The 22,126-nt window shown below is 37.7% G+C and overlaps 1 protein-coding gene across 10 annotated transcripts in view; it reads right to left on the bottom strand.

Moving 5' to 3' along the window:
- Nucleotides 1-22,126, bottom strand: part of ZNF407 (zinc finger protein 407) — a 471,531-nt gene that overhangs the window by 106,998 nt on the left and 342,407 nt on the right. The window contains exon 9 of one of the 10 annotated variants that reach the window (XM_043508198.1): nt 5,521-5,616. The exons of 8 other annotated variants lie outside the window; for them this stretch is intronic. In XM_043508198.1, the coding sequence (XP_043364133.1) occupies nt 5,594-5,616 (23 nt within the window). In that variant the 3' untranslated portion in view covers nt 5,521-5,593. One more of the 10 variants, XM_043508199.1, reaches the window with a different exon arrangement.

The following is a 22,126-nucleotide window of genomic DNA, read 5'->3' as shown; positions in this document are numbered from 1 at the left end:
ACAGGGCTGTGTTTGCACACCAAATCTCTAAGGCATTATCTTTTCTGCTGTAATTGATTATCACAAAACATCTGAACATGAGCATCCTCAGCAGTGTTTATACATCTAAAGGCCTCTAACTTGAGCAGATCTGTGACTTAATTGAGATTGTTTCTTATTTATGCTTATTGAAACTCAAGAGGATCTCTAAGTTTATAGTCAAATAAAAGCCACACTATGCTGGTGATGTTGGTATGTGCCTGCACCTGCAAAAGTAAGTGGTGCTAGGTTCTGCTGCATTGTTTTCCAGATTTCAATGACTTGCTGTTGAATGTTGCTTTTATTAATTGTGTAGCTCATGCTCACCTCATAATATTCTCTTAGCACTATCACATGATCAGGCTGTGCACTAAACTAAAAACTGACTTGTATTTGTCATGTTAACTTCTCCCTGGCTGAGAAGCCTGGATATAGTACTTCCTCCATGCTTAAATGTTGACAGATTTCCTCTGTTCAACTTCAGGTTCATCATGCATACTAAAGTGAAGTATAATGTTACCAGCTGATAAGTGTTTAAATATGGCAAATACAATTGCGTTGAGACCATGCTAATTAAAGCACAGCTCAGTTAGGCAGGACATGTTGTTTGGATGAATGACAATATAACTCCCATGTGTATTCTGTGCATCCAGAACAGACTTGGCAAGCATTCACAAGGTGGGCAGAGAAATTGCTTCAAGGACATATTTAACAGCTCAACCTGAAGGCATGCGGCAAAGGCATGAATAAGTAAGAGATGATTATGGCAGATCAGTCTGGATGGTATTCAATGAGGAACAGGCAAATATGGAATGCAAAACTGAAATGTGGCAAGAAAAGAGGTGCTGAGGAAGCAACATGCACAGGGATTCCCAACACCAAGTAACCAAAACAAGGCATTGGTTTTCATACATTGTAAGAAGCTCAGTACCACACAGATTGCTTAATCACAGTAACAAATGATACCTGGCTAGTCAACTTCAAAAACAAGAACAAAAGAACTTCAAGAACAAAAGAATATTAATACATTATGGATGAAATCAGTGGAAATACTTTTGGAGTAAGATACTACTCAGTGTGAGAAAGGGTGGCAGTCTCTGGCCCTTAGTGCTGCTTGGCGCATAAGCTCTAGTCTAAAGCCAGTCTTGGTGGAAAGATTAAGAAAATGTTGTGCACTTCTGTTTAGTGACTATGCACTATTAGCTGAATTTTGCCCCAAAACTGTTTGCCATTCAGTGGTGCTCTCTGTACGTCACAGGTCAAGTGCTCTGGGATGAAAGGTGCTAGATAGGTATTAATTATAATGATTATAAAACTGTTCTTTCAGTCTAATCCTTCCTCAAGTCCTACTTCAACATTTTACTTGTTAACTTTTTATTTATCATTTAAAATATTTATGTTCATTTTTTAGGGGAGGTGAGAAGAGGAGAAAAGAGGATTGTTGGTAACGAGATGAAGGTCTGTCATGGAATGCATCTATGATTGCTTCATTATGGTGGAATCAAACATCCTAATAAATATCTATTTACTAAAGATATACTTATTCAAAGGGTATCCAATTATTAATTTACATTTAATTTAAAAAGTACATTATGTTCTAAGGGTAAGCTTCTGCCACCCCTTCTCACATTAAGTAGTATAGTACTGGATTCCACAAGAATTCTTATTGGAACAAAGGTCTTCAGAATCTGCCACATTACATCAAAATGCACTTTATCCAACTCATTGACCCTTGTGACTAATAGACACGCTCAAATAATCACATTCAAGGCTTCCCCCCTCAATTTTTAAAATCAAAAGCAGTTTTACAGTGGCCTAAACTTACTGACATCTGTGAAATAATTACTCCTGACTTATACTGGTAAAATAAGAAGGACAAGATGGGTGAGGTAATATATTTTATTGGACCAACTTCTGCTGGTGAGAGAGACAAGCTTTCGAGCTACACAGAGATCTTCCTCAGGTCTGGGAAAGGTACTAAGAGTGTCACAGCTCTGTGAAGCTTGAAAGCGTGTCTCTCTCACCAACAGAAGCTGGTCCAGCAAAAGATATTTTCTCACCCACCATGTCTTTCTAATATCCTGGGACCAGCACAATTACAATAACACTGCATGGTAAAAGAAGAATCAGATACAAGATATTTTTCCAAGACATATGCCTAATATTTAGAGAGAGTCCTTACCATAGTATAGCTAAACAGTGCTTTAGTAGGCTTCCTAAACCAAGATAGAATAATAGTTATAGAGATTAAAATTATAACCTGGCCACTCATCCTACGTTTTTCAATTTCATTTAGCAGTTCAGCATAAAATTGGTAAATTGTCTAATTCTTATTTTAGTCACTCTTAAAATATTAATTTAATACTAAAGAAAAAGAAATGAAAACCTTCAGGCAAAACCAATGTTTTTCTTGAGTTTACAGTATACTCAGAAGAGGGTTTGTTTAAAATATTATTCACAGTATATACTGGCAAAATAATATACCTGTTAATGATCAAACATAGAAAAAATATAGGTACACTTTTATAGTACATAAACACAAGAGACAACTAGACTGGTATGACAATTTAAAAGAAATCACAGATCTAAAGTGGTAAGTTAATTAAAGTCACAGTATTTTGTGGGGGTTTGCTGGTAGAATTTTTTTTAAAGATTTTTACCTATTAAAATTAAGGAGCTCAATATTCAACCATACTGAGTTTACACTTGGCACTGCTGAGATGGTGGGAGAAGGTGGCTCTAAACTACAACATAATTAAGGTTTCAGAGTAGCAGCCGTGTTAGTCTGTATTCGCAAAAAGAAAAGGAGTACTTGTGGCACCTTAGAGACTAACAAATTTATTTGAGCATAAGCTTTCGTGAGCTACAGCTCACTTCATCAGATGCATTCGATGAAGTGAGCTGTAGCTCACGAAAGCTTATGCTCAAATAAATTTGTTAGTCTCTAAGGTGCAACAAGTACTCCTTTTCTTTTAACATAATTAAGGACATCCTCAAGGCTGCTCAAGTGAAGGCTGTCTGGGAGCCAATGATTATGGTGGATGAAGATCTATTGGAGCGCTGTGCCCTCTGCCTGGTCCCCCCGACCCTCAGCATGCCCTCTGGGATGGGGAAAGGGATACATATAAGGGAGACATAGGTGACATAGAGCTGGCTATGCCAGGTTTACACCACCTGGGGATTCACTTGTATCGGGGGAGACCTTGGTTGTCACTTTAGGACAGCTTTCTGACTGTTTTGTGCTAAGCAGTTGAAGCCACAAGAGTGGAAGACTGTGTTCATCTGTTCTAATTCATACTCTGCTCTGCTCTTCTGTGCATAGGTTGATAGGAGGGGAAGTGGTCATAGCAAGCCTCTCCCTATTGCCCATGTAAGCTGCAGGGCCATGCTTCATGGTACTACACAGAGCATTAGTAAAAAATGATGGCTAATGGGCTAGCATGTGTACCATATACCTGCAAGAAGGCATGGTCTTCAGGTTATCCATTCATCAAGTCAGCTACAACATAACCCTTATTAAAATAAACTACAATGTTTACAAAAGACAGCAGCACCACTATTGTGAAATGGTGTCTTTTAGACCAATATGCTGGAATAATAAAAGTAGGTAATAGGTTGGGCACAGGACAAGGAATGGAGAGAACTGGATTCTAGTCCTGGCTCTGCCATTGACCTGCTGTGTTATGAGAATAATGAAGTTTATTTACTTATTTATTTATTTTAATAAGGAATGCTGCTATCAAGTAGCAAGTGATAGTCAGAAGAGCATTCTGCTTCTTTACACAAAAACACAAGCATGCAATCCAGAGTATATGCCTTTCGAGCTTCATCTGAGTCTTACTGAATAGAGCAACAGGATTCCTGCAGCAACAGATGCAAAACCCAGCATTTCTGCTTACTCTCGCCACACTGGTAAGGATGGGATTTATCTCTATTTATTTCTTGAGGAAAGAAGGAACTGTCTCTTCACAATAAAAGATCAAAGATTCTATTTGTTAACTTTAAAAATACAGTGTGCCATGTGAGAGGAGGAATGGCTTTGTGTTCTGAGAACTAGAAACTTTGACTCCTGAGTCTTCCATAGTATTCCTGTATGTATCCGACAAGTCATTTGCCTCTCTGCACTTCAGTTTCCAATCTATAAAAAAGGTGCCATAAACATATAGCTAGGGGTAGCATAAAATGCCTCCTTTACCTGTAAGGGGTTAAGAAGCTCAAATAACCTGATCAAAAGGACCAATATAGGAAGAAGATTCTTTCAAATGTGTGGGGGGAGGTTTTCTGTTTGTGTTTTCTTGGTTGTTCTCTCTGGGACAGAGAGAGACCAGGGCAGGAAAAAAACCTTTCCTAAAACCCTACCTGAAATAAGAATCTAGCTTACTAAAATTGTAAGTAAAGCAAGGAAATATGTTAGATTATCTTTTGTTTTAGCTTGTGGTTTATTCCTGTTTTTTGTAACTTTGAAGTTTTACCTAGAGGGGAATCCTCTGTGTTTTAAATCTTATTACCCTATAAAATTATCTTCCATCCTGATTTTACAGAGGTGCTTCTTTTACCTTTTCTTATTAATAAAGTTCTGTTTTTAAAAAGCTGATTGGTTTTTAGTGTTCTAAAAACCCAAGGGTCTGGTCTGTGCTCATCTTGTTTACCTGTTTGGTTGGTAGATTATTCTCAAGCCTCCCCAGGAAAGGAGGTGAAAGGGCTTGGGGGGATATTTTGGGGAAACAGGAACTCCAAGTGGTCCTTTTACTGAATCTTTGTCTAACTCACTTGATGGTGGCAGCAATCCCGTCCAAGAACAAGGAAGAATTTGTGCCTTGGAAAAGTTTTTAACCTAAGCTGGTAGAAATAAGCTTAGGGGGTCTTTCATGTGGCTCCCCACACCTGTACCCCAGAGTTCAGAGTGGGGAGAGAACCCTGACAAAAGGACAGATCCCTACCTCATGGGGTATTGTGAGGTACTCAAATACTAACTCTGAGCACCACAGAAAAGCTAATAAAACAAAAACAAAAGACAAGAAAAAAACCTGCTTATTAGAGATATTGAGAAATATATTATGATTTTGTAGTTACAATCTTAATATTTAAAATTATCATTTTTTGTCATCCTCCCCACACTTCCCTCAAATAGCCAATGCATGACTATCTGTACTATATCTGGAAATGTGTAATTAAAACAAAAATCTCTTCCTTAATGCAGTGTGGGAAGATAACAACATGAGTAAATTACTTGTAATTCAAATAAACTGAATTAAACTTTATACAAATAAAACAAAAGAACAGCAGTTTCCTAAATATACACACAATATAACTGTACAGCGTCTACTGTCATACCTCACTACTTTTAGTAATCAACAGTCCACACCCAGTACCATTTACCCTAGGACCCTCATTCACATTCCTTGCAGCATTATCTAATCTTTAGATTTCTAATAAGCGTCACTGATCCAGAATTCTAGAATTTTTCTATAAACACCTACACACACTCACTTATATACATACATTGTGGAGGCACTAGTTGTGATGCCATCAGTTGATTCTTATTTTGCACTTAAAGCAGGGATTCAGCCTCTTTTCATATGAAAAATACAGCATATCCTTCAAAAAAGTACAGGCAATTATTCATTGAATACAGAATGATTTTTCTGAAAATTTATAAGTAAATCTGTTAGTTTATGAGTTAAAATGTATTAAAAACTGAGTCACCTAAGAAATTTAGCATTTGTGTCTGTCTTTTCTTTGTCCCAAATGCTCTTATGAAGGCAATAACACAGATACTTCAAACTTTCTATAGAGTTAAAATTAACTGAAATCTTGTGCATAGACTGTAATTGAAAAAAATTAGGTTGTAATTAATGTAAGTTAGCAATGGTTGTATATAATAGTTGTGATAATTTAGGTTATAGACAAATTCATGTCAACAGCTTGGGCAACTCTTGGGGCAAGTCTACACTTTAAGCTGGGTGTGTAAATCCGAGCTAAAGGAGAGTGTTAAAAATAGTTTGGCCATGGCAGTGCAAATGATGGGAGGGACATACTCTTGGATAGATACATACTTGGGGTAGCTAGCCCCCCCCCCACTTGTACTGTCATGGCTATATTCTTTAGCATACTAGGTCAATCAGAGCTAGCACTGTTATGTCTCCTCAAATTGGGGATTACATCACCAGCTTGAAATGCAGACATGCCTTTAATGGTGCCATTGCAACATAAAGAGTAATTCCTATTTGGTAACCCATTAAGGAAGAATTCAAAACCCAAGGAATCTCTCTGAGAAATAACTGCTAGTCTCCATGATAAGATATACATACACTCACAGATGCACACACACACACACACACACACCTCTAAGTTTTTCTGTACATCTTGTGTTTTTCTAATGAGAAGGGAGAGTGTCTGTTTTATTTTTATAATTTAAAAACATGTATTCCTTCCTAGCCTAAAACACTAATCTTTGTTAAAATGGATACTGTAAATAAGAGTCAAAATATAAACTTGACATGGATGTATTGGTATGTACAATTTATGGGCCCATTTCTGCCAACATTATTGTCCACAGTGCTTGCAATCTTGAGTATTCATATTGAAATCAAATGTATAGGTTAGTGTGTTTTAGAGATATTATTTTCCAATGTATAGACTGTTTCTATTACTAAAAACAAAACAATAAAATTCCATTATAATCACTTGAAGTTCCATTTTTCTTGACATGCAAAAAAGAAAATCTGGTGCATGCAGAACCACATCCCAAATCTTTGACCTTTTTCCCAGTTTCTTATGAAAGAACTGGGAGCAGGAAGAGAGTTTTGATTATGGAGATTAAAAATTCAACCTTCTTTAAACTGAAAAGCCATTTGAAATTTCACCTCTTTCTCCCATATTTTACTTAATGCCACTTGAGCAATGGGGATTCTCTCTGTCATTTGTTTTGTTGTTCAATGATAGCTTACCAAAAAATCCCCAACCCCTCTCCATTCTATTCAAACATATATTAGCATAACACAGAGCTGAGTCTCTGCTGGTGGGACCCAGGGCTGCAGGCACTGTTTGCAAAGCATCCGTCCAGGCGGAGGGATGTGATGGCAGAAGGCATCTGACACTCACTCTTGCACAGGAAGCTGAGAGCTGGCTAATGGATGCTTAAAAATTGGCTGAGACCTTGGGAGAATGCACTGATTCAGCACATCCTCTGCCATCCTCTATTCACAAATCTCCTATGGTGTACAAACAGCAATTTAAAGCTGCACTTTCTGAGTAGAACATTGGGCAGCACAAACATCACCTGGCCTCCCCATAGGTCAAATCCCCTCTGGATTGCATCTGCTTCTGTACCACAGTAGTGAGACAAGGCCACACATTAACTTCTCTCAACTGCTTTTATACAGGTTTTAGAAATACCAGAAGGGGGGAGAGAGGGCCTAAAATAAAAAATAATGAAATAACTTCAGCACTATTCATTCTGTTGACAAATTTTGGTGGGATTCTTTGTTTGTTTGTTCATTCTTGTGGATAGTGCCTTCAGACTTAAAGAAACACACATCTGATGAAGTGAGCTGTAGCTCACGAAAGCTTATGCTCAAATAAATGTGTTAGTCTCTAAGGTACAACAAGTACTCCTTTTCTTTTTGCGGATACAGACTAACATGGCTGCTACTCTGAAACCACACATAAATTAGAAAATCTCTTGTAAATTTATAATTTAAAAATTCTATACTTTAAAGGTAAGTGTATACAATTATTTATAGCATAGCTATGGCTAGAAAAGTGAGCATATAAACTCAATAGTTGCTTCCTGTTTGCATTTTTCCTGACAGCTTTATTGACAAAAATGAACATTTAGTACTTTTCACTCCTGCTAGCCCTACAACACCAACACAGCTTGGTTTTATTCTAGCTCACTTGACATTGAAAGATTTGTTCACTAAGGGCCAGATCACACCCTTTTGATCCATGAGGGGGCAAAACGAGTCAGCTGCCTCGATAGCAGTGTATCCCTAGATCCCATAGCACAGACCATGCAAAGAGCGATCTGTTGGTCCAGAGTAGGGGAAATCAGAGTATAGCCTAAGATTTACACATTATGTTAAAGATGGATTAGGTAAATCATCTTCTGAGGTCATAATAGTGATGGTTACAAAATCAAGGTACATCATTTATAAACAAACAAAAATATAAACTCACTGAGGATTCAGTGGATCCGGGGGTTGATAATGTGCTGGAGTCAAACTAGGGACATCTTCCCCTTACATTGCTGCTTTCTGGACTGACTCTGGATAAATAGAGGGCTTTTACAACAGGGATCTAGGTGTCCAAATGATCATTTAAGGATGTTCAAAGGGTATTTAGTGTCCAAATGAGAATACACTGTAGGTGCCTCCCTTTAGGGACCCACATTTGAAAACTGGGCCTTTAATTATTAAGGATCAAATTCTGGCTGTCATTGATTTTTCCACAAACAGGTGTTTGCCCCATTGTTTTTGCCCATGTTCTGTTTTGCAAGCTGCTGACACATATTACTACTTCCAGAAGTAGGAGAAATCTTAGGGATGTCTATACAAACGATTAGTTCAGGCAACTGGGATGTGAATCTACTCTGCACTAGCCTGCCAGGGACCATGTGGACCCTGCTGACATACATTAACAGTTCGTTAGTGAGATTTGATCTAGTTTCTTTGAAATGGGAGTAGTGATGAACATCAGCAGGGTCCACACGGGCAGTTAGTCTACAACAAGCTAGAGTGATGTAGGTTCACACCCCAGCTTGCATCAAACAAAATGTTTATGTAAACAAGCCCTAAGCAGAGGAGGGTGCTTAGTGGTAATAGGCAGATCCCAGGGTTGCAGTAATATATGCATATCACACCTCTGTTTCCAAAGGCCAGCTTGAATTATGCTTCTGAGGATCAGTCAGAATGTGTGTGGTCTTTCGGCAAAATATTAATTCTATAGGATTTAGGGAAATAAAGAATTATGACCTGTGATTTCTCTTTTGGATCCCCATTTTCAACATGAACAGAAGGGTAAGCCAGAATGTTGCCCTATGCTTAGATGTGCATTACCATATGTACACATTCAACTAACGGCAAGAGACAGTCGGGAAAAACCTCTTTTCTTCTTCACCTCTTAATATTATATCACATATGTATGTGGCAAGTTAGCAATAAATTAATTTTATTTATTCAATGAATGTTGGTGATTTAAGCAATGCTGTCTTTTCATGGTTATGTAAGCTAAAATAAATATATGGTTTCTGTTGTACATTGCTGGGAACTAAAGTTTAATTACATTATGAATTAAGTAATAATTCCACAAAATCGTTTGTTAAAATCATCTAACGCCACAACATATCAGCCATTACCTAAGGTAATGACCAATTTTGGGGTGAAGGTGTTATAAACGATAATGAATGGTTTATAGCAGTAATATTTAATTTTAAAAATGAAATAAAGTGTTTGAAAAACCATCTGTCACTAAGCTGCCATCTGTAGCTGCAGCGTGGAAGTTACTTATGGACACCATACAGTGATGATGATGTTGCTTGTTTTGAAAGTTAAAAACAAAAGAATGAAAGAAAAAATGTCAGAATTTTATGTGATCTGAAGGGGGGAAATGAAGCACAATAAAAATGGAGAAGGTTAGATTAATGAGAGAGTCATTAAAATAAAAAAGGTGGAGTTATATGAGAATATGAGAATGGATTTTATTTGACTTAAAATTAAACAAGTTATTTTAACAATAATTAAAATATTACATTTTACTAAGTTCAAGGAAAGATAGAAAATTTTTTTATGGAGAATATTTCAAATTGTCAGTGGCTTTTGTAAAATGATTCATGATTTTCCCTGGTATCCTCTCTTTCAATTTTGGAATTTTAGTTGCCACATATTATAATGGTATTTAGCTATGTAAGTAGTTTTCCACTCACTGTTCTCCATTAGAATTTTTCAATAGAAAAATGTGGTACGGACAAGAGGAGATATAAAGTATGTTTACAGTACACCACACAATTTATTCTACAGGTCAGGGAAAACTTAAAAGTGTTGATTACCATTAGAATTATCATTAGCTAACGAAATTATCCCTCTATCACCACTATTGACTTTAAAGAAAATAAAAAAGAGAAACACATGCATGCAAAATTGTAGTATAAAAATAGTATAGTATAGTATATAAAATAGTATTTTTGTAGTATAAAAATAGAAATTTAATTCATACTCTTGAAATATAGGGCCAAGTCTTGCTGTCCATGCTCTTGAGAACAGTTCAACCCAAGTCAGTGGGTCTGCTTGAATAAGAGTTACTCATATATAAAGGCTGCAGGATTGGGACATATTTTCTTTTTTACTAGAGTAACTTTCAACTCTTTAAGTAGCATTTATATATCTTCCAGAATAGTTTGCAGCTTCCAGAAAGCCATACCAGTTATGAAAAGCACAGTGTAAAATGTCAGCTAAGTGAAAAATAGAATAAAAATGGAAACTACAGATACATTCAGAAAAGTTAAAGCTTTGAAAGATTTCTGTGTCCCTGATTGGTGTAGGCAAACCAACCGATTGCCTTTCTGTCAGGCAAGTACTGATGGAGATAAATGTAAAGGCTGTGGTGCACTCCTAATTTTTACACATAAACTGCAACCAGAGCATGGATTTATGCTTCAAGGCAACCAGATTTCTCCTTGTATATATTTAAACACGGCTTTGCACTCATTCCATTTTGTTTAAACTCCTTTTTAAAACCAAACACAGGCTTTGCCCCCTCCTATACCCCTCCTAATTATATACTTTTTTGTTTGAAGAAGCAATCCCTTTATTGCTCATAATTTCAGTTATCACTTGCTTGGGCACCTTCTGCAGATCAATAGCACATAGTTAAGTGAATGAAAAGGCTAAATGTGATCGTCGCTTGCAATGCAAGGTTGTGTTTTTTTTTCCCCGTGAGCTTTTAAGTGCTGCTCTTGGGTTTCGTTTTAGAATACTAAATTCCAGTCTCAGGTATTTAGTAGCTGCACATGCAGAGCCTTTTGTCTTAAATTAAATATCTGTCATTTTTAAAGTCCAGAATACTGACATAGGTTATAATAAAAACTAGCGTGCAACCTGCAATTTTACAGATTCCATTGCTGGTGGCCATACATCTTTGATGGCAAAACTACATTGGCTGCAGCACCATAAAAATCAATAAATATTAACCTTTTCTGACACTTTCTGCATGGATGCTTTATCAATTGCTGTCAGGTGATAGAATAGCCAGTGATGTACTGTATTTTTCAGCTAAGAATCTATAACAAACTTAGAAATCAATGGAGATTAACAAGCTTTTTAATAAAAAAATTACCAATGGACTTTTCAGTTCCCTATGATAAAAACAAAACCAACCAATGGTACTACAGGATAAAATGTTCACCATGGATGCCTTAATAATGTATAAATCCTAACTGAATATTTTTAAAGAGAATTTAAAACTAAAAATATATTTGTATGTCCCAGGTTGAGTAAATCCACTTTTAAATTTCATGTCCCAATCCTTACAACAGATGTAGGATAGAGAGAAAAATAAAATCCCATCCAATTACACTCTGACTTTGTTGAAAAACACTTAAACACTTGACATACTTTCTAATGGTTCTGATGGAAGTGGAAAAAAAGTTTAGTGGAAAGTGAAAATATGCATTTCAGGTTGCCTAAATCACCCATCTAGTACAGCTGCAACAGTAAAACATTCAGTTCTAATCTTACGCGGCCTTAAGGCTTTCAATTATTGGAAAACATCTCCCTCTATACAATCCATATTGCATGAACTACTGAAAATATTGCAGTGTATTCAGTTTAACAGCATAGAAACTGTTCTTCCTGTGCTGCATGTCGTAGTTCTTTCTAGATAACACTAAACTTGCGTGCCTAATTTTGTTTTTTCCTGTTTTTAGTTTCCAATTACATATTAGGAAAATTTATTAAGGTCAAGGTCAATTAGTTCCACCAATCAATGTCAATAGGGATCCACTTACCCAGAGCATTAAACTGTGTTTAATACAGTCAACACAGTTCTTGTTAAAACTATTTATGACACGGTTTGGCCAGGTAGTATGGACTGAGTAAAAGCACTATTTAAAAAACAAGCATTTTCTACAGACTTACACAAAAACACAAGTTCTCAAACTATTCTAACATGGGCCCTGCTCCTGCAACCACATGAACAACTTTATGTGCACGATTAGTTCAATGGGACTACTCATATGCATAAGTCTTTGCAGAATGAGGACCAAATTGTCTTAGAAATCAATTTCATATATAGCTCTTTCTAAACAGACACAGTTACACTATGATTAAATATGACTGGACACAGGAGGCAATACTTCCTTTTAACCCTTTGAAATGTTAGTATTAAATAGCAAAGCCTAGCCAAGAATGTAGACATTCACATTTCACCAATGTATTAGTCTAGACTTGAATGGTGAAGTCAGTATCAGATGTACAACAACCTATGAGAAAACAAGTAGCTGCTCTGAGAAGTGTAGTGTTGTATTAATGGGAGCTAAAACCAAATACACTAAAAGCTTTATTATCAAAATCTCTAAAATGTAACTGAAGAGAAGTACAATTTTACATTTGCCATTGCTTTTAGTAACATTTGTATTTTTCCCTTATTCCAACAAAAAACCCCTCTTTCTGTCAATCAGTGTCAGGAACAATTAAAAGTCTCAGCAGAAGTATACAATATTCTCTCTTTTTGGATCACAAATTTTAAAGTGAATTTAAAAGAAAATTAATGGCAAAAATAACTCTAATCAGTTCCCTTGAGCCATTAATGTTAACATGACAGGATACGTATTGGTTTTCAAAATGATGGTTTGGGAGAAAAAATAACTGTTATTTTAGCTGAAGGCAGAGCTTACAAACTGACAAACTATAAAGAGAGTTTTTGAAAATAAAAACAAAAATCAAATGCACCTATCAGTGTTTCATTTCAAATTTGAGACTTGTCACAAGAAAACATTCTTTCCACATTATGTACAGCAGACTCACCAGATAAATAATGGGCACTCACCTTACCAACAGGGTAATCATCAGGTCATGAGCCACTTTTATGAACCTGCAGGGTTACCTATCAAAAAGTGCTTCATGATCAAATCTGAATTACGTTATAAAAAGCATGCTCCTGAAATATCAAACATTATTTTCCCCCCACTGGCTGACATGAAAGCTACAACAGCTTTACAGCAACCTTCAAGAATAAGAAGCCCTGTTCTTTCCTTAAAGTTATCTTTAAATAATTCTTTCTCAACATTCTCAATGGCGAAGAACCTTACCACTGAGAACTATTTATTCATTTTAGTCCATGCTCAAATAGCATCCCACAAGCTTTCAAATTTTTCTCTTCAACAGGTGCCTCTGCTCCACTCCACTTTAGAAATCTTAGCTTTCCACTCAACATCTGCCATCCAGGTATAGAAAACAGCTTTTTTTTAAAAAAAATAAGGAAAATGGGTTTACAGTTTCCAATTGATTTCCTCCTGTGACTGTTAATGTCTGTTTAACTGTCTTTATAACTTTGGACGTCCAACAGAGACTCTGCTTTTCTGCTTCGTTCATTTGTTTTATATTCTAAACTTTTATCATTTTGTTCTAAATTTGAAATCCCTATACACATCAAAATAAATATGTCTGCTTAACTAGTCAATCCCATGAGCTGAAAGGTTTAAGGAATAGTTTATGCATTGAACAACCCTGAACTTTAAAAATAAAGAGACGGTGGAGGGTTATATTTTACTATTGTTTTAGCTCTGATGATCTATGATATACATAAGGCTAGATTTTAATTACAGATTTCATGATTCTCATATTTTGAAAAATAGGTCCATGAATTTTGACATTTTCGAATTTTTGCACGAATGGATGGATGTAAGAGCAAACTGCTGAACATACATCACAGAAAGTCTTGAGAGATGCCAAGTTAAACCCTGTATGACGTGAAGGCTAATAGAATGACCTCACCGCACATTAAGCAGTGGGGGCTGTTGTCTGGCTTGTAGGAAAAGGGGTGCGGCCCCCTTTAAGGCTAGACAGCCAGAGAGTGACTTGCTGCAGCAGCTTATCAGACCAGGTAAAAAAGGAGACACTAACCCATCACATCCACCCGGTGACCGAAAGAGAGAGGAGACTATTTAGGTCCATGCTGGTGCAGGAAAAAGCCCTCTTTTACTTAGACCAGGCACAGCAGCACCCTTCCTTCCCCCATGGAAACAGTTAAATACCAGGTTTTGTCATGATCCACTGTGGGGATTATATGCTAGTCGCTCCTCTCTTGGAGGGCTGGAAAGGAATTTTTTCCCTCACTGCCAGATTGGCCAAGGTGAGGTGCATTCCCCATAGTAGGTTTGGGGCTTAGTTGGGACAAACATGAAAAGGGCATTAGGCTATGATGTCGCAACTCATGATGTAAGTATGGGGCAAATGTCCAGTTCAGGTACTCTGTAGGGAAAGTATATGGTGATCAGATAAAATCAACTGGAAAAGACTTTAAAGGAGGTATCCTTTAAAGAAGCAGAAATGGGGGGTGGAGGGGACTGATACAGCAGGGAGCCAGCCCCCTCTCCTTTATAGCCCCCCCATAACCCTCATTTGAGGGGGAAGTGGCCAGGTCCTAATAGGTAATGGACATCCAAAGTTTGAAATCATTATGTTCAAATGAGGGTAGACTTTATAAAGACAGCTAAAGGGAGTTCCTCATTAACAATCACAGGAGGAAATAAATTGGAAGCTGTAAACCCATTTTACTTATTTTAAAAAAATAGCTGTTTTCTATACCTGGGTGGCAGATGTTGAAAGGAAAGCTATGATTTCCGAAGTGGAGTGGAGCAGAGGCACCTGATACTGGGGACCTGGATGGGTAAAGGGAGGGAAACCCAGGTATGTGTAAATGATTATGGAATTACCTGCACTGTATACTTTTATCTGCAGGATACTCCCTGACATTTAGAAATAAAATCGTGGTCTAATTAAACCACATCCAGTGTCCTGCTCTAGCATGGCCAAACAAAGAAGCAGCTCAGCAACAAACAATATAGTGACACAAAGGACCAGAATAAGGGACTGTTAGGGCCAAATCTTGCAGTCCTTAGTAAGGCTCAATTTTCAATTGTATTAAAACCTTTTACGCCAGTAAATGCACTGTGTTTGGCATAGACATGTTTTGTGGTACAAACTCACGTCCATGGACTTTAGACATTTTAAAACTATATTCCCCAAAGTTCACTCTTTTCTTTATGATTACCTCCTTGACATTTAAAAAAAAAAACTATTGTGACAGAAATTTTTTTCATCTAAGTGGTTAAATAGTTGCTGCCAAGAATTTTCAAACACCAATTATCTGAATGTCAGCTGTGCACTCTGAATCCAAAATTCAGATAAAATGAATTTCCAGAATCTGAAAGATTTGGATGTCTCCTGAGCCAAAATAATTAGGGTTTATCTTTGTCACTATCACAAGATTATCTTTGCTTCAAAGTAGATATTTTGATTTTTTGGTAAATCTTCTGGAGATGAAGTTCTAGGAATTTACACCTACTGTTATTTCCTGGTCTTTGGACAGATGCAGTAAGATAGAAACCAGAATGCACATTTTTGGCAAGTTGCACAGAGACAGAAGAACAAACTTACAATAGTAATGTAGCAGCTGTCCTAATGCCTTGTTTGCAGATGCGATGACTACCCCTACATTTCAATTCCTAAATGTCAGATAGTAACCAGCTTTTTCCTTTAGTTACAAAGCATCAAGCTTTCCCTTAAAAACCTTCTGGTAACAATCACCTAGGTTGTTGAAACTTTTTTTGAAAAAAAGAGGTGTCATGAATAATAATAATAATATTAGCTGATTGTACAGTAGTTGAAAATATTCTTCATCGTGAGCTAAGAGACCAGCTTATAATTTTATCCCCCCCCTTCTGAAGACAATGGAACAAATTAACTGTTGGTGTAAATGGGTGAAATTTCACTGAAGTCAATGGAACTGCATTCAATTCTATCAGCAGTGAATTTAGCCCAGTGTCTAGAAGTCTAGATCAGTTATTGACATTTTCCGAAGACTACAGACCTCTATGTTTATTTATACTAAGGCCCCTTTGTAATTTATATGTCCTTGTACCCATTTTATGGCCCCCTAACACTGCCAGGGCATATTATATGAGAATTAGACAATACAGCTAAAGGAGAAAATAATCTATGTGAATTTAGCAGTGTCTTCAAGGTCCTTTATATTGCACATTCTCTTCATCACTTTCACCAGATTCTTATATTATAGTATTGATGAATATATTTTACTGTGTTTGAATATGATTAACAGAGGACATGCATAAAAATATTCCTTTGGAATTTAAGATATTTTAATCTGCCTTTTTGGAACTGACCCACTAAATGATCTTCTGACATTGAACAAAAACTACAAGGTACAGTATATTATTTCATTTCATATGTCAACCAAGATGAGGTGAGGCCTCATCGGGAGTACTGTGTCCAGTTTTGGGCCCCACACTACAAGAAGGATGTGGAAAAATTGGAAAACGTCCAGCGGAGGGCAACAAAAATGATAAGGGGACTGCAACACATGACTTATCATAGAATCATAGAATATCAGGGTTGGAAGGGACCCCAGAAGGTCATCTAGTCCAACCCCCTGCTCAAAGCAGGACCAAGTCCCAGTTAAATCATCCCAGCTAGGGCTTTGTCAAGCCTGACCTTAAAAACCTCTAAGGAAGGAGATTCTACCACCTCCCTAGGTAACGCATTCCAGTGTTTCACCACCCTCTTAGTGAAAAAGTTTTTCCTAATATCCAATCTAAACCTCCCCCATTGCAACTTGAGACCATTACTCCTCGTTCTGTCATCTGCTACCATTGAGAACAGTCTAGAGCCATCCTCTTTGAAACCCCCTTTCAGGTAGTATGAGGAGAGGCTGAGGGAACTGGGATTGTATAGTCTGCAGAAGAGAAGAATGAGGGGGAATTTGATAGCTGCTTTCAACTACCTGAAAGGGGGTTCCAGAGAGGATGGATCTAGACTGTTCTCAGTGGTAGCAGATGACAGAACAAGGAGTAATGGTCTCAAGTTGCAGTAGGGGAGGTTTAGGTTGGATATTAGGAAAAAACTTTTTACTAGGAGGGTGGTGAAACACTGGAATGCGTTACCTAGGGAGGCGGTGGAATCTCCTTCCTTAGAAGTTTTTAAGGTCAGGCTTGCCAAAGCCCTGGCCGGGATGATTTAGTTGGGGATTGGTCCTGCTTTGAGCAGGGGGTTGGATTAGATGACCACCTGAAGTCCCTTCCAACCCTGATATTCTATGAACCAAGAATAAGGAAGCAGTCTTCCTTCTATGGGATTTCTCTCTATCCCCACTTTCTTTAGTGCAAACAATTATAGACAAGCTCCTCTTTGAACTGCTAATTTTTTAGAGGTCATTCAGCCCATAATTTCAAGTCCTAGTCACTATCTTGATGGTCCTTCTTATGAAATTGGACCCAGTGGGAACGTTTTTCCCCTCTGCTTAGTCTATGGGTCAGCATTTTCTTTCCCTTGTACTTCTTAATTCCCTTAAGTGGCAATTATTTAAGGCACAGTTAGAGAAGGCGCAATCTACATTCATCCAATAAAACCTAAATATTAAAAAGGACAGAAAAATCCAGCCTGGTTACTAAGGATATATGGAACAGCATTTAGCATTTGAAAGGTACCAAAGATCTGGCAAATGAAAAAATGGGAAAAATTATAAAGAACTATTGGAAGTATAATGTAAATTAGAAAAGTAAAAAAGAGTAATATGTGTCAGACAGACAAAATATCTTAATTACAAAAGGTGAATAAACAAGATTCAGAGTCAAGAAATACTGGTCTGGTTTACATCTAATCGGAGAAAGAAAACCAAAGGAAATCTTAAATAAAAACTTTTTAGCATGGCATGCCAGTGTTTAGTTAGTCTACATGCATCCGATGAAGTGGGTATTCACCCACGAAAGCTTATGCTGCAATACATCTGTTAATCTGTAAGCTGCCACAGGACTCTTTGCCAGTGTTTAGTGATTCACCAAAGTGATTATTGTTGAGGGCCCAGCTACTCACTATGGTTCCAGTCTAGCAAAGCACTTGAGCATATACATAACTGATTTCAGTGGACTGCTCACATGCTTAAAGTTACACACATGCTTAACTGCTTTGCTGGATCAGGGTCTATTTATTCATGTAATTCAATCACTAAAAGCCAATATTCAAGACTTGAGATGATACTGAATTGGAAGGCAAATGAAAGCAAATTGCATACAAATGTTTACTTATCAGTTCAGTTACAGCAAATAGTATACTTTTTCAGTGCAGGTAACTGTATGGTAGTATAAGCATTTAAAAATGAAGAAGGAAAATATACAATATGATTAAGAAGGAGACAGGAGCACTACTGAAGGACAAAATAAAAAGCATGCTCCCTACAATGTACAGCTGTAATGAGAAAGGCCAACAGGTGGTGATATTATGTAGGCAATAATATATTCTAAAATGTGGTTATACTGAAATATAGTGCCCCCAGGACTTGGGAGCATTGTCACTTTAAACGCTCAAGAAGTGCAGTCATCTCTTCATAATTGTGATCACACTACAGTATTGTTTTGCTTTTATATTAAATTTAAGCTGGTATTTACAATTAACCTGTAGTTTGACATTCTTCTTAAATGTTTTATTTATCTTATCAATACATACACTTAGCTCACATGAATATAGAATGACTATATTTCCTATGAATCCACCATAACTTCAGATTGTGTAATGGACTGGGATATCCATTCATAAAAGAGTTTTTGCTAATAAGAAAACAAATTAATATTTTAGTAGTTTGGTGCAGTCTACATTACAAAAAATCTGTACGACTCCAATGAAATAGTAGGTGTAGCTTTTTATTCTGAATTCATATCTTTCTAGGAATAGCTCATTTCATTGTTTTCTTCTTGTAACTTTTTTCTGACTATTCTAATTATTGTTGTATTTTATCTTTTCATAGTATTTGAAAGCACTAATTCAACACTAAACTATAATTTTATTATTTAATTTTATTGTATACTATTTATTATGCATATGTATACTCTAGCAAAATTCAACATTCATGTCTTTTCCAGTTGTGGTGACTTGTCTTCAGGGCATTCTTGTATATCTACATTATAATATTTCAGCTTTGCGTTTAAAATTTTATGTTAAGTACATACTATTTTTAGCTCCAAATAAGGCAATAAAATAGTGTTTGATATGTTCCGCATGAAGGATGAATTTATCTATAAATGTAATGGACTTATAGCTTGCGTAGAAGAGGAGTCTGATCATCTTTTAATCAATGATTCTGCCATCTATGCAGGATGGGAAATGTTTTTTTGTGCCACTCCAGCTGGAGCTCAGCACATGGTTGGCAACTTGAGAAGTTTTCAGAGCAGATGCTTTGTTACAGCCTAGTCCCCTGAGAGTTGTGGGGCTGACTGCTAAAGAGGTCAGGTACAACACATAATTTAGGAGATGGCTGCTCAACTGGGACTTTCAAAAGGGCTTAGAGGACTCTATGTGCTCAGCAAGGTGTCTCTGCCTTAGTTGTGTCAATGGAGCCTTAAGGGCTGGTTTAACAAAGTAATTAAGCACAGACCTAATTTTAAGCACACGAGTAGTCCTGTGCGGAGGAATGCAGAAGAATAATGATAGATAAGAGAGCGAAGGAGTAGCATTTGCTAAGGGACTTGTAGGCTAAGAATGGGCAGGAGGCGAACTACAGGATAGTTGCAGGACAGCATGCCTTGAGGGGGAGAGAAGGTAGGAGTCTGAACAAGAGTATTTCTAGGGGTATGCTACATAGGGTAGAGACTATGCTAACTACTGGCTGCAGAACCAGATTCAACCATACTGTAGTGGTATATTTTGAAGCAATTAAGGGAAAAAGGAGGGCTATCTGGCTAGCCTTAGCTCAGAGACATAGAAGACACCAGTACCCTCTGCAAAAGGTCAATAAGCCAAAGGAGACCTTTCAACACATCACAGAGACACAGGATGTCCAGGAGTAAAGGCTCACCCTGGAAGATATCATATACTCATGTGATGAGCTCAGGGTAGGCCTGGAGAGTGCAGCTCAAAGGATGTGGATCCTGTCAGTCCCCATCAGGATCACTACTACCCTTGGTATCCCAGAGGACAATTACAGACTTACATGTATAAACCAATTTAATCCCTCATTCTACCTCTGGCACTTTCTAAATGCCATGGTGACAAGGACTAGAAGATAATCTGTGAAATTAGGACATGGAAACAAGTTTGAGGGGCTGTACACTCTTCTACAGAAAAATCCACAACAAACAGTGATGGTGACATAACTCTGGGTCTTGGTTTTACAGCATTAGGAAGGACAGAGTTTAAAAATGAAGAATTTGGAGCGTCAAGATGTTAATACTGGGAGATGTTCATATAGTTTATGTTATGTAGCAAGCACCCTTGAGGAGCAAGGTATATATAGAGGGACACTGACTAGAGCACACAGATATGTGGCAATGTTACTACATGAAGTGACAGAAACACTCACATAGCTCTGGTGTGATCAATAGAATGGTTTCTTTAATGGTGGACATAGGAATGCTTTATAGGACGTGTATATCCCATGAGGTTTGCATAGGAACTTAACAAGTACAGTGCTACTGCCAGTGCTACCATCTAACAGGCTGATGAGGGAGGCAGCCATGGACCTGCACTCACTTCAGCACCTCTAGTTGATGGAAGAATGGCGCACAGGCTGACAGTAGCTCCCCCTACTCCATGTCACTCAATAGCAATATCTGTTGGCTGATCTGACTGACAGGATGAGGTAGCTTTAAAAGGAATTCAGCTCAGCCTTTGTTGTTTTGCAATAGTGACTACACAAACCACATATGCAGCTTATAGTGAGGGAAAGGAAAAAAAGGCTCCGTGATCGCAACAAGGTTTTACCCCACCTGCTATTTAAAAAGGCCAAAGCCTATAGGTAGGACCCTACCAAATTCATGGTCCACTTTGGACAACTTCATGATCAGAGGAATTTAAAAATTGTAAATGTCATGATTTCAGCTATTTAAATCTGAAATTTTACAGTGTTGTACTTGTAGGGGTCCTGACCCAAAAAAGAGTTGTGGGGTGATCGAGGTACTGCTACCCTTACTTCTGCGTTGCTGCTGGCGATGGCGCTGCCTTCAGAGCACTGGGCAGGGCAGCTGGAGAGTGGCGGCTGCTGGCCAGGATCCCAGTTCTGAAGGCAGAGCTGCTGCCAGCAGCAGCACAGAAGTAAGGATGGCATGGTATGATATTGCCACCTTTACTTCTGTGCTGCTGCCTGCAAAGCTGGGCCCTCAGTCAGCAGCCGCCCCCCTCCAGACGCCCAGCTCTGAAGGCAGCAGTGCAGAAGTAAAGATGGCATCATTTGGTCTTGCCACTCTTATTCTGTGCTACTGCTGGCAGGGTGCCCAGCTCTGAAGACAAGAGTGGCAATACTGCAACCCCCCTAAAATAATCTTGCAATCCCCCTGCAACTCCCTTTTGGGTCAGGACCCTCAATTTGAGAAACACGGCTCCCCCCCTATGAAATCTGTATCATATACGGTAAAAGCACACAAAAACCCGATTTTCATGGGGGGAGACCAGTTTTCATGGTCTATGATGTGTTTTTCACATCCATGAATTTGGTAGGTTCCTACCTATACGTCATTCCTATACAGAGAAAGGTACTGTCAGGTGGCTGTTTTCTCAGGCACATAAAACCTAGTGCTAGAAGTGAGTGACAAAAATAATCAAATGAATTTTACATAACTTAATTTTCTGTGAAACACAATACAAAGTAATGTACATAGGTTGCAAGAAACCTAGCTTCCTCCTTTACAAATGGACAATCATTTATTCTAGGTTTTTATTTCAAGCACACACTAAATTTACTGTTCTTCACTAAAGAGGAAAGGGATTGTCTGCCAATCAATCTGACATGCTATTGAAAGACTGGCACTAATGGCTGTGACAAGAGCGAACTTGTTTGAAGCAGAGCTGTTGCTGCTTCTTCTTCTTCTTCTTTTTTATGTAAACCA

Source organism: Dermochelys coriacea, chromosome 2, assembly GCF_009764565.3.
Source record: "Dermochelys coriacea isolate rDerCor1 chromosome 2, rDerCor1.pri.v4, whole genome shotgun sequence".
In the NCBI taxonomy this organism is placed as follows: domain Eukaryota; kingdom Metazoa; phylum Chordata; order Testudines; family Dermochelyidae; genus Dermochelys; species Dermochelys coriacea.
This window is presented reverse-complemented; position numbering and strand designations above follow the sequence as displayed.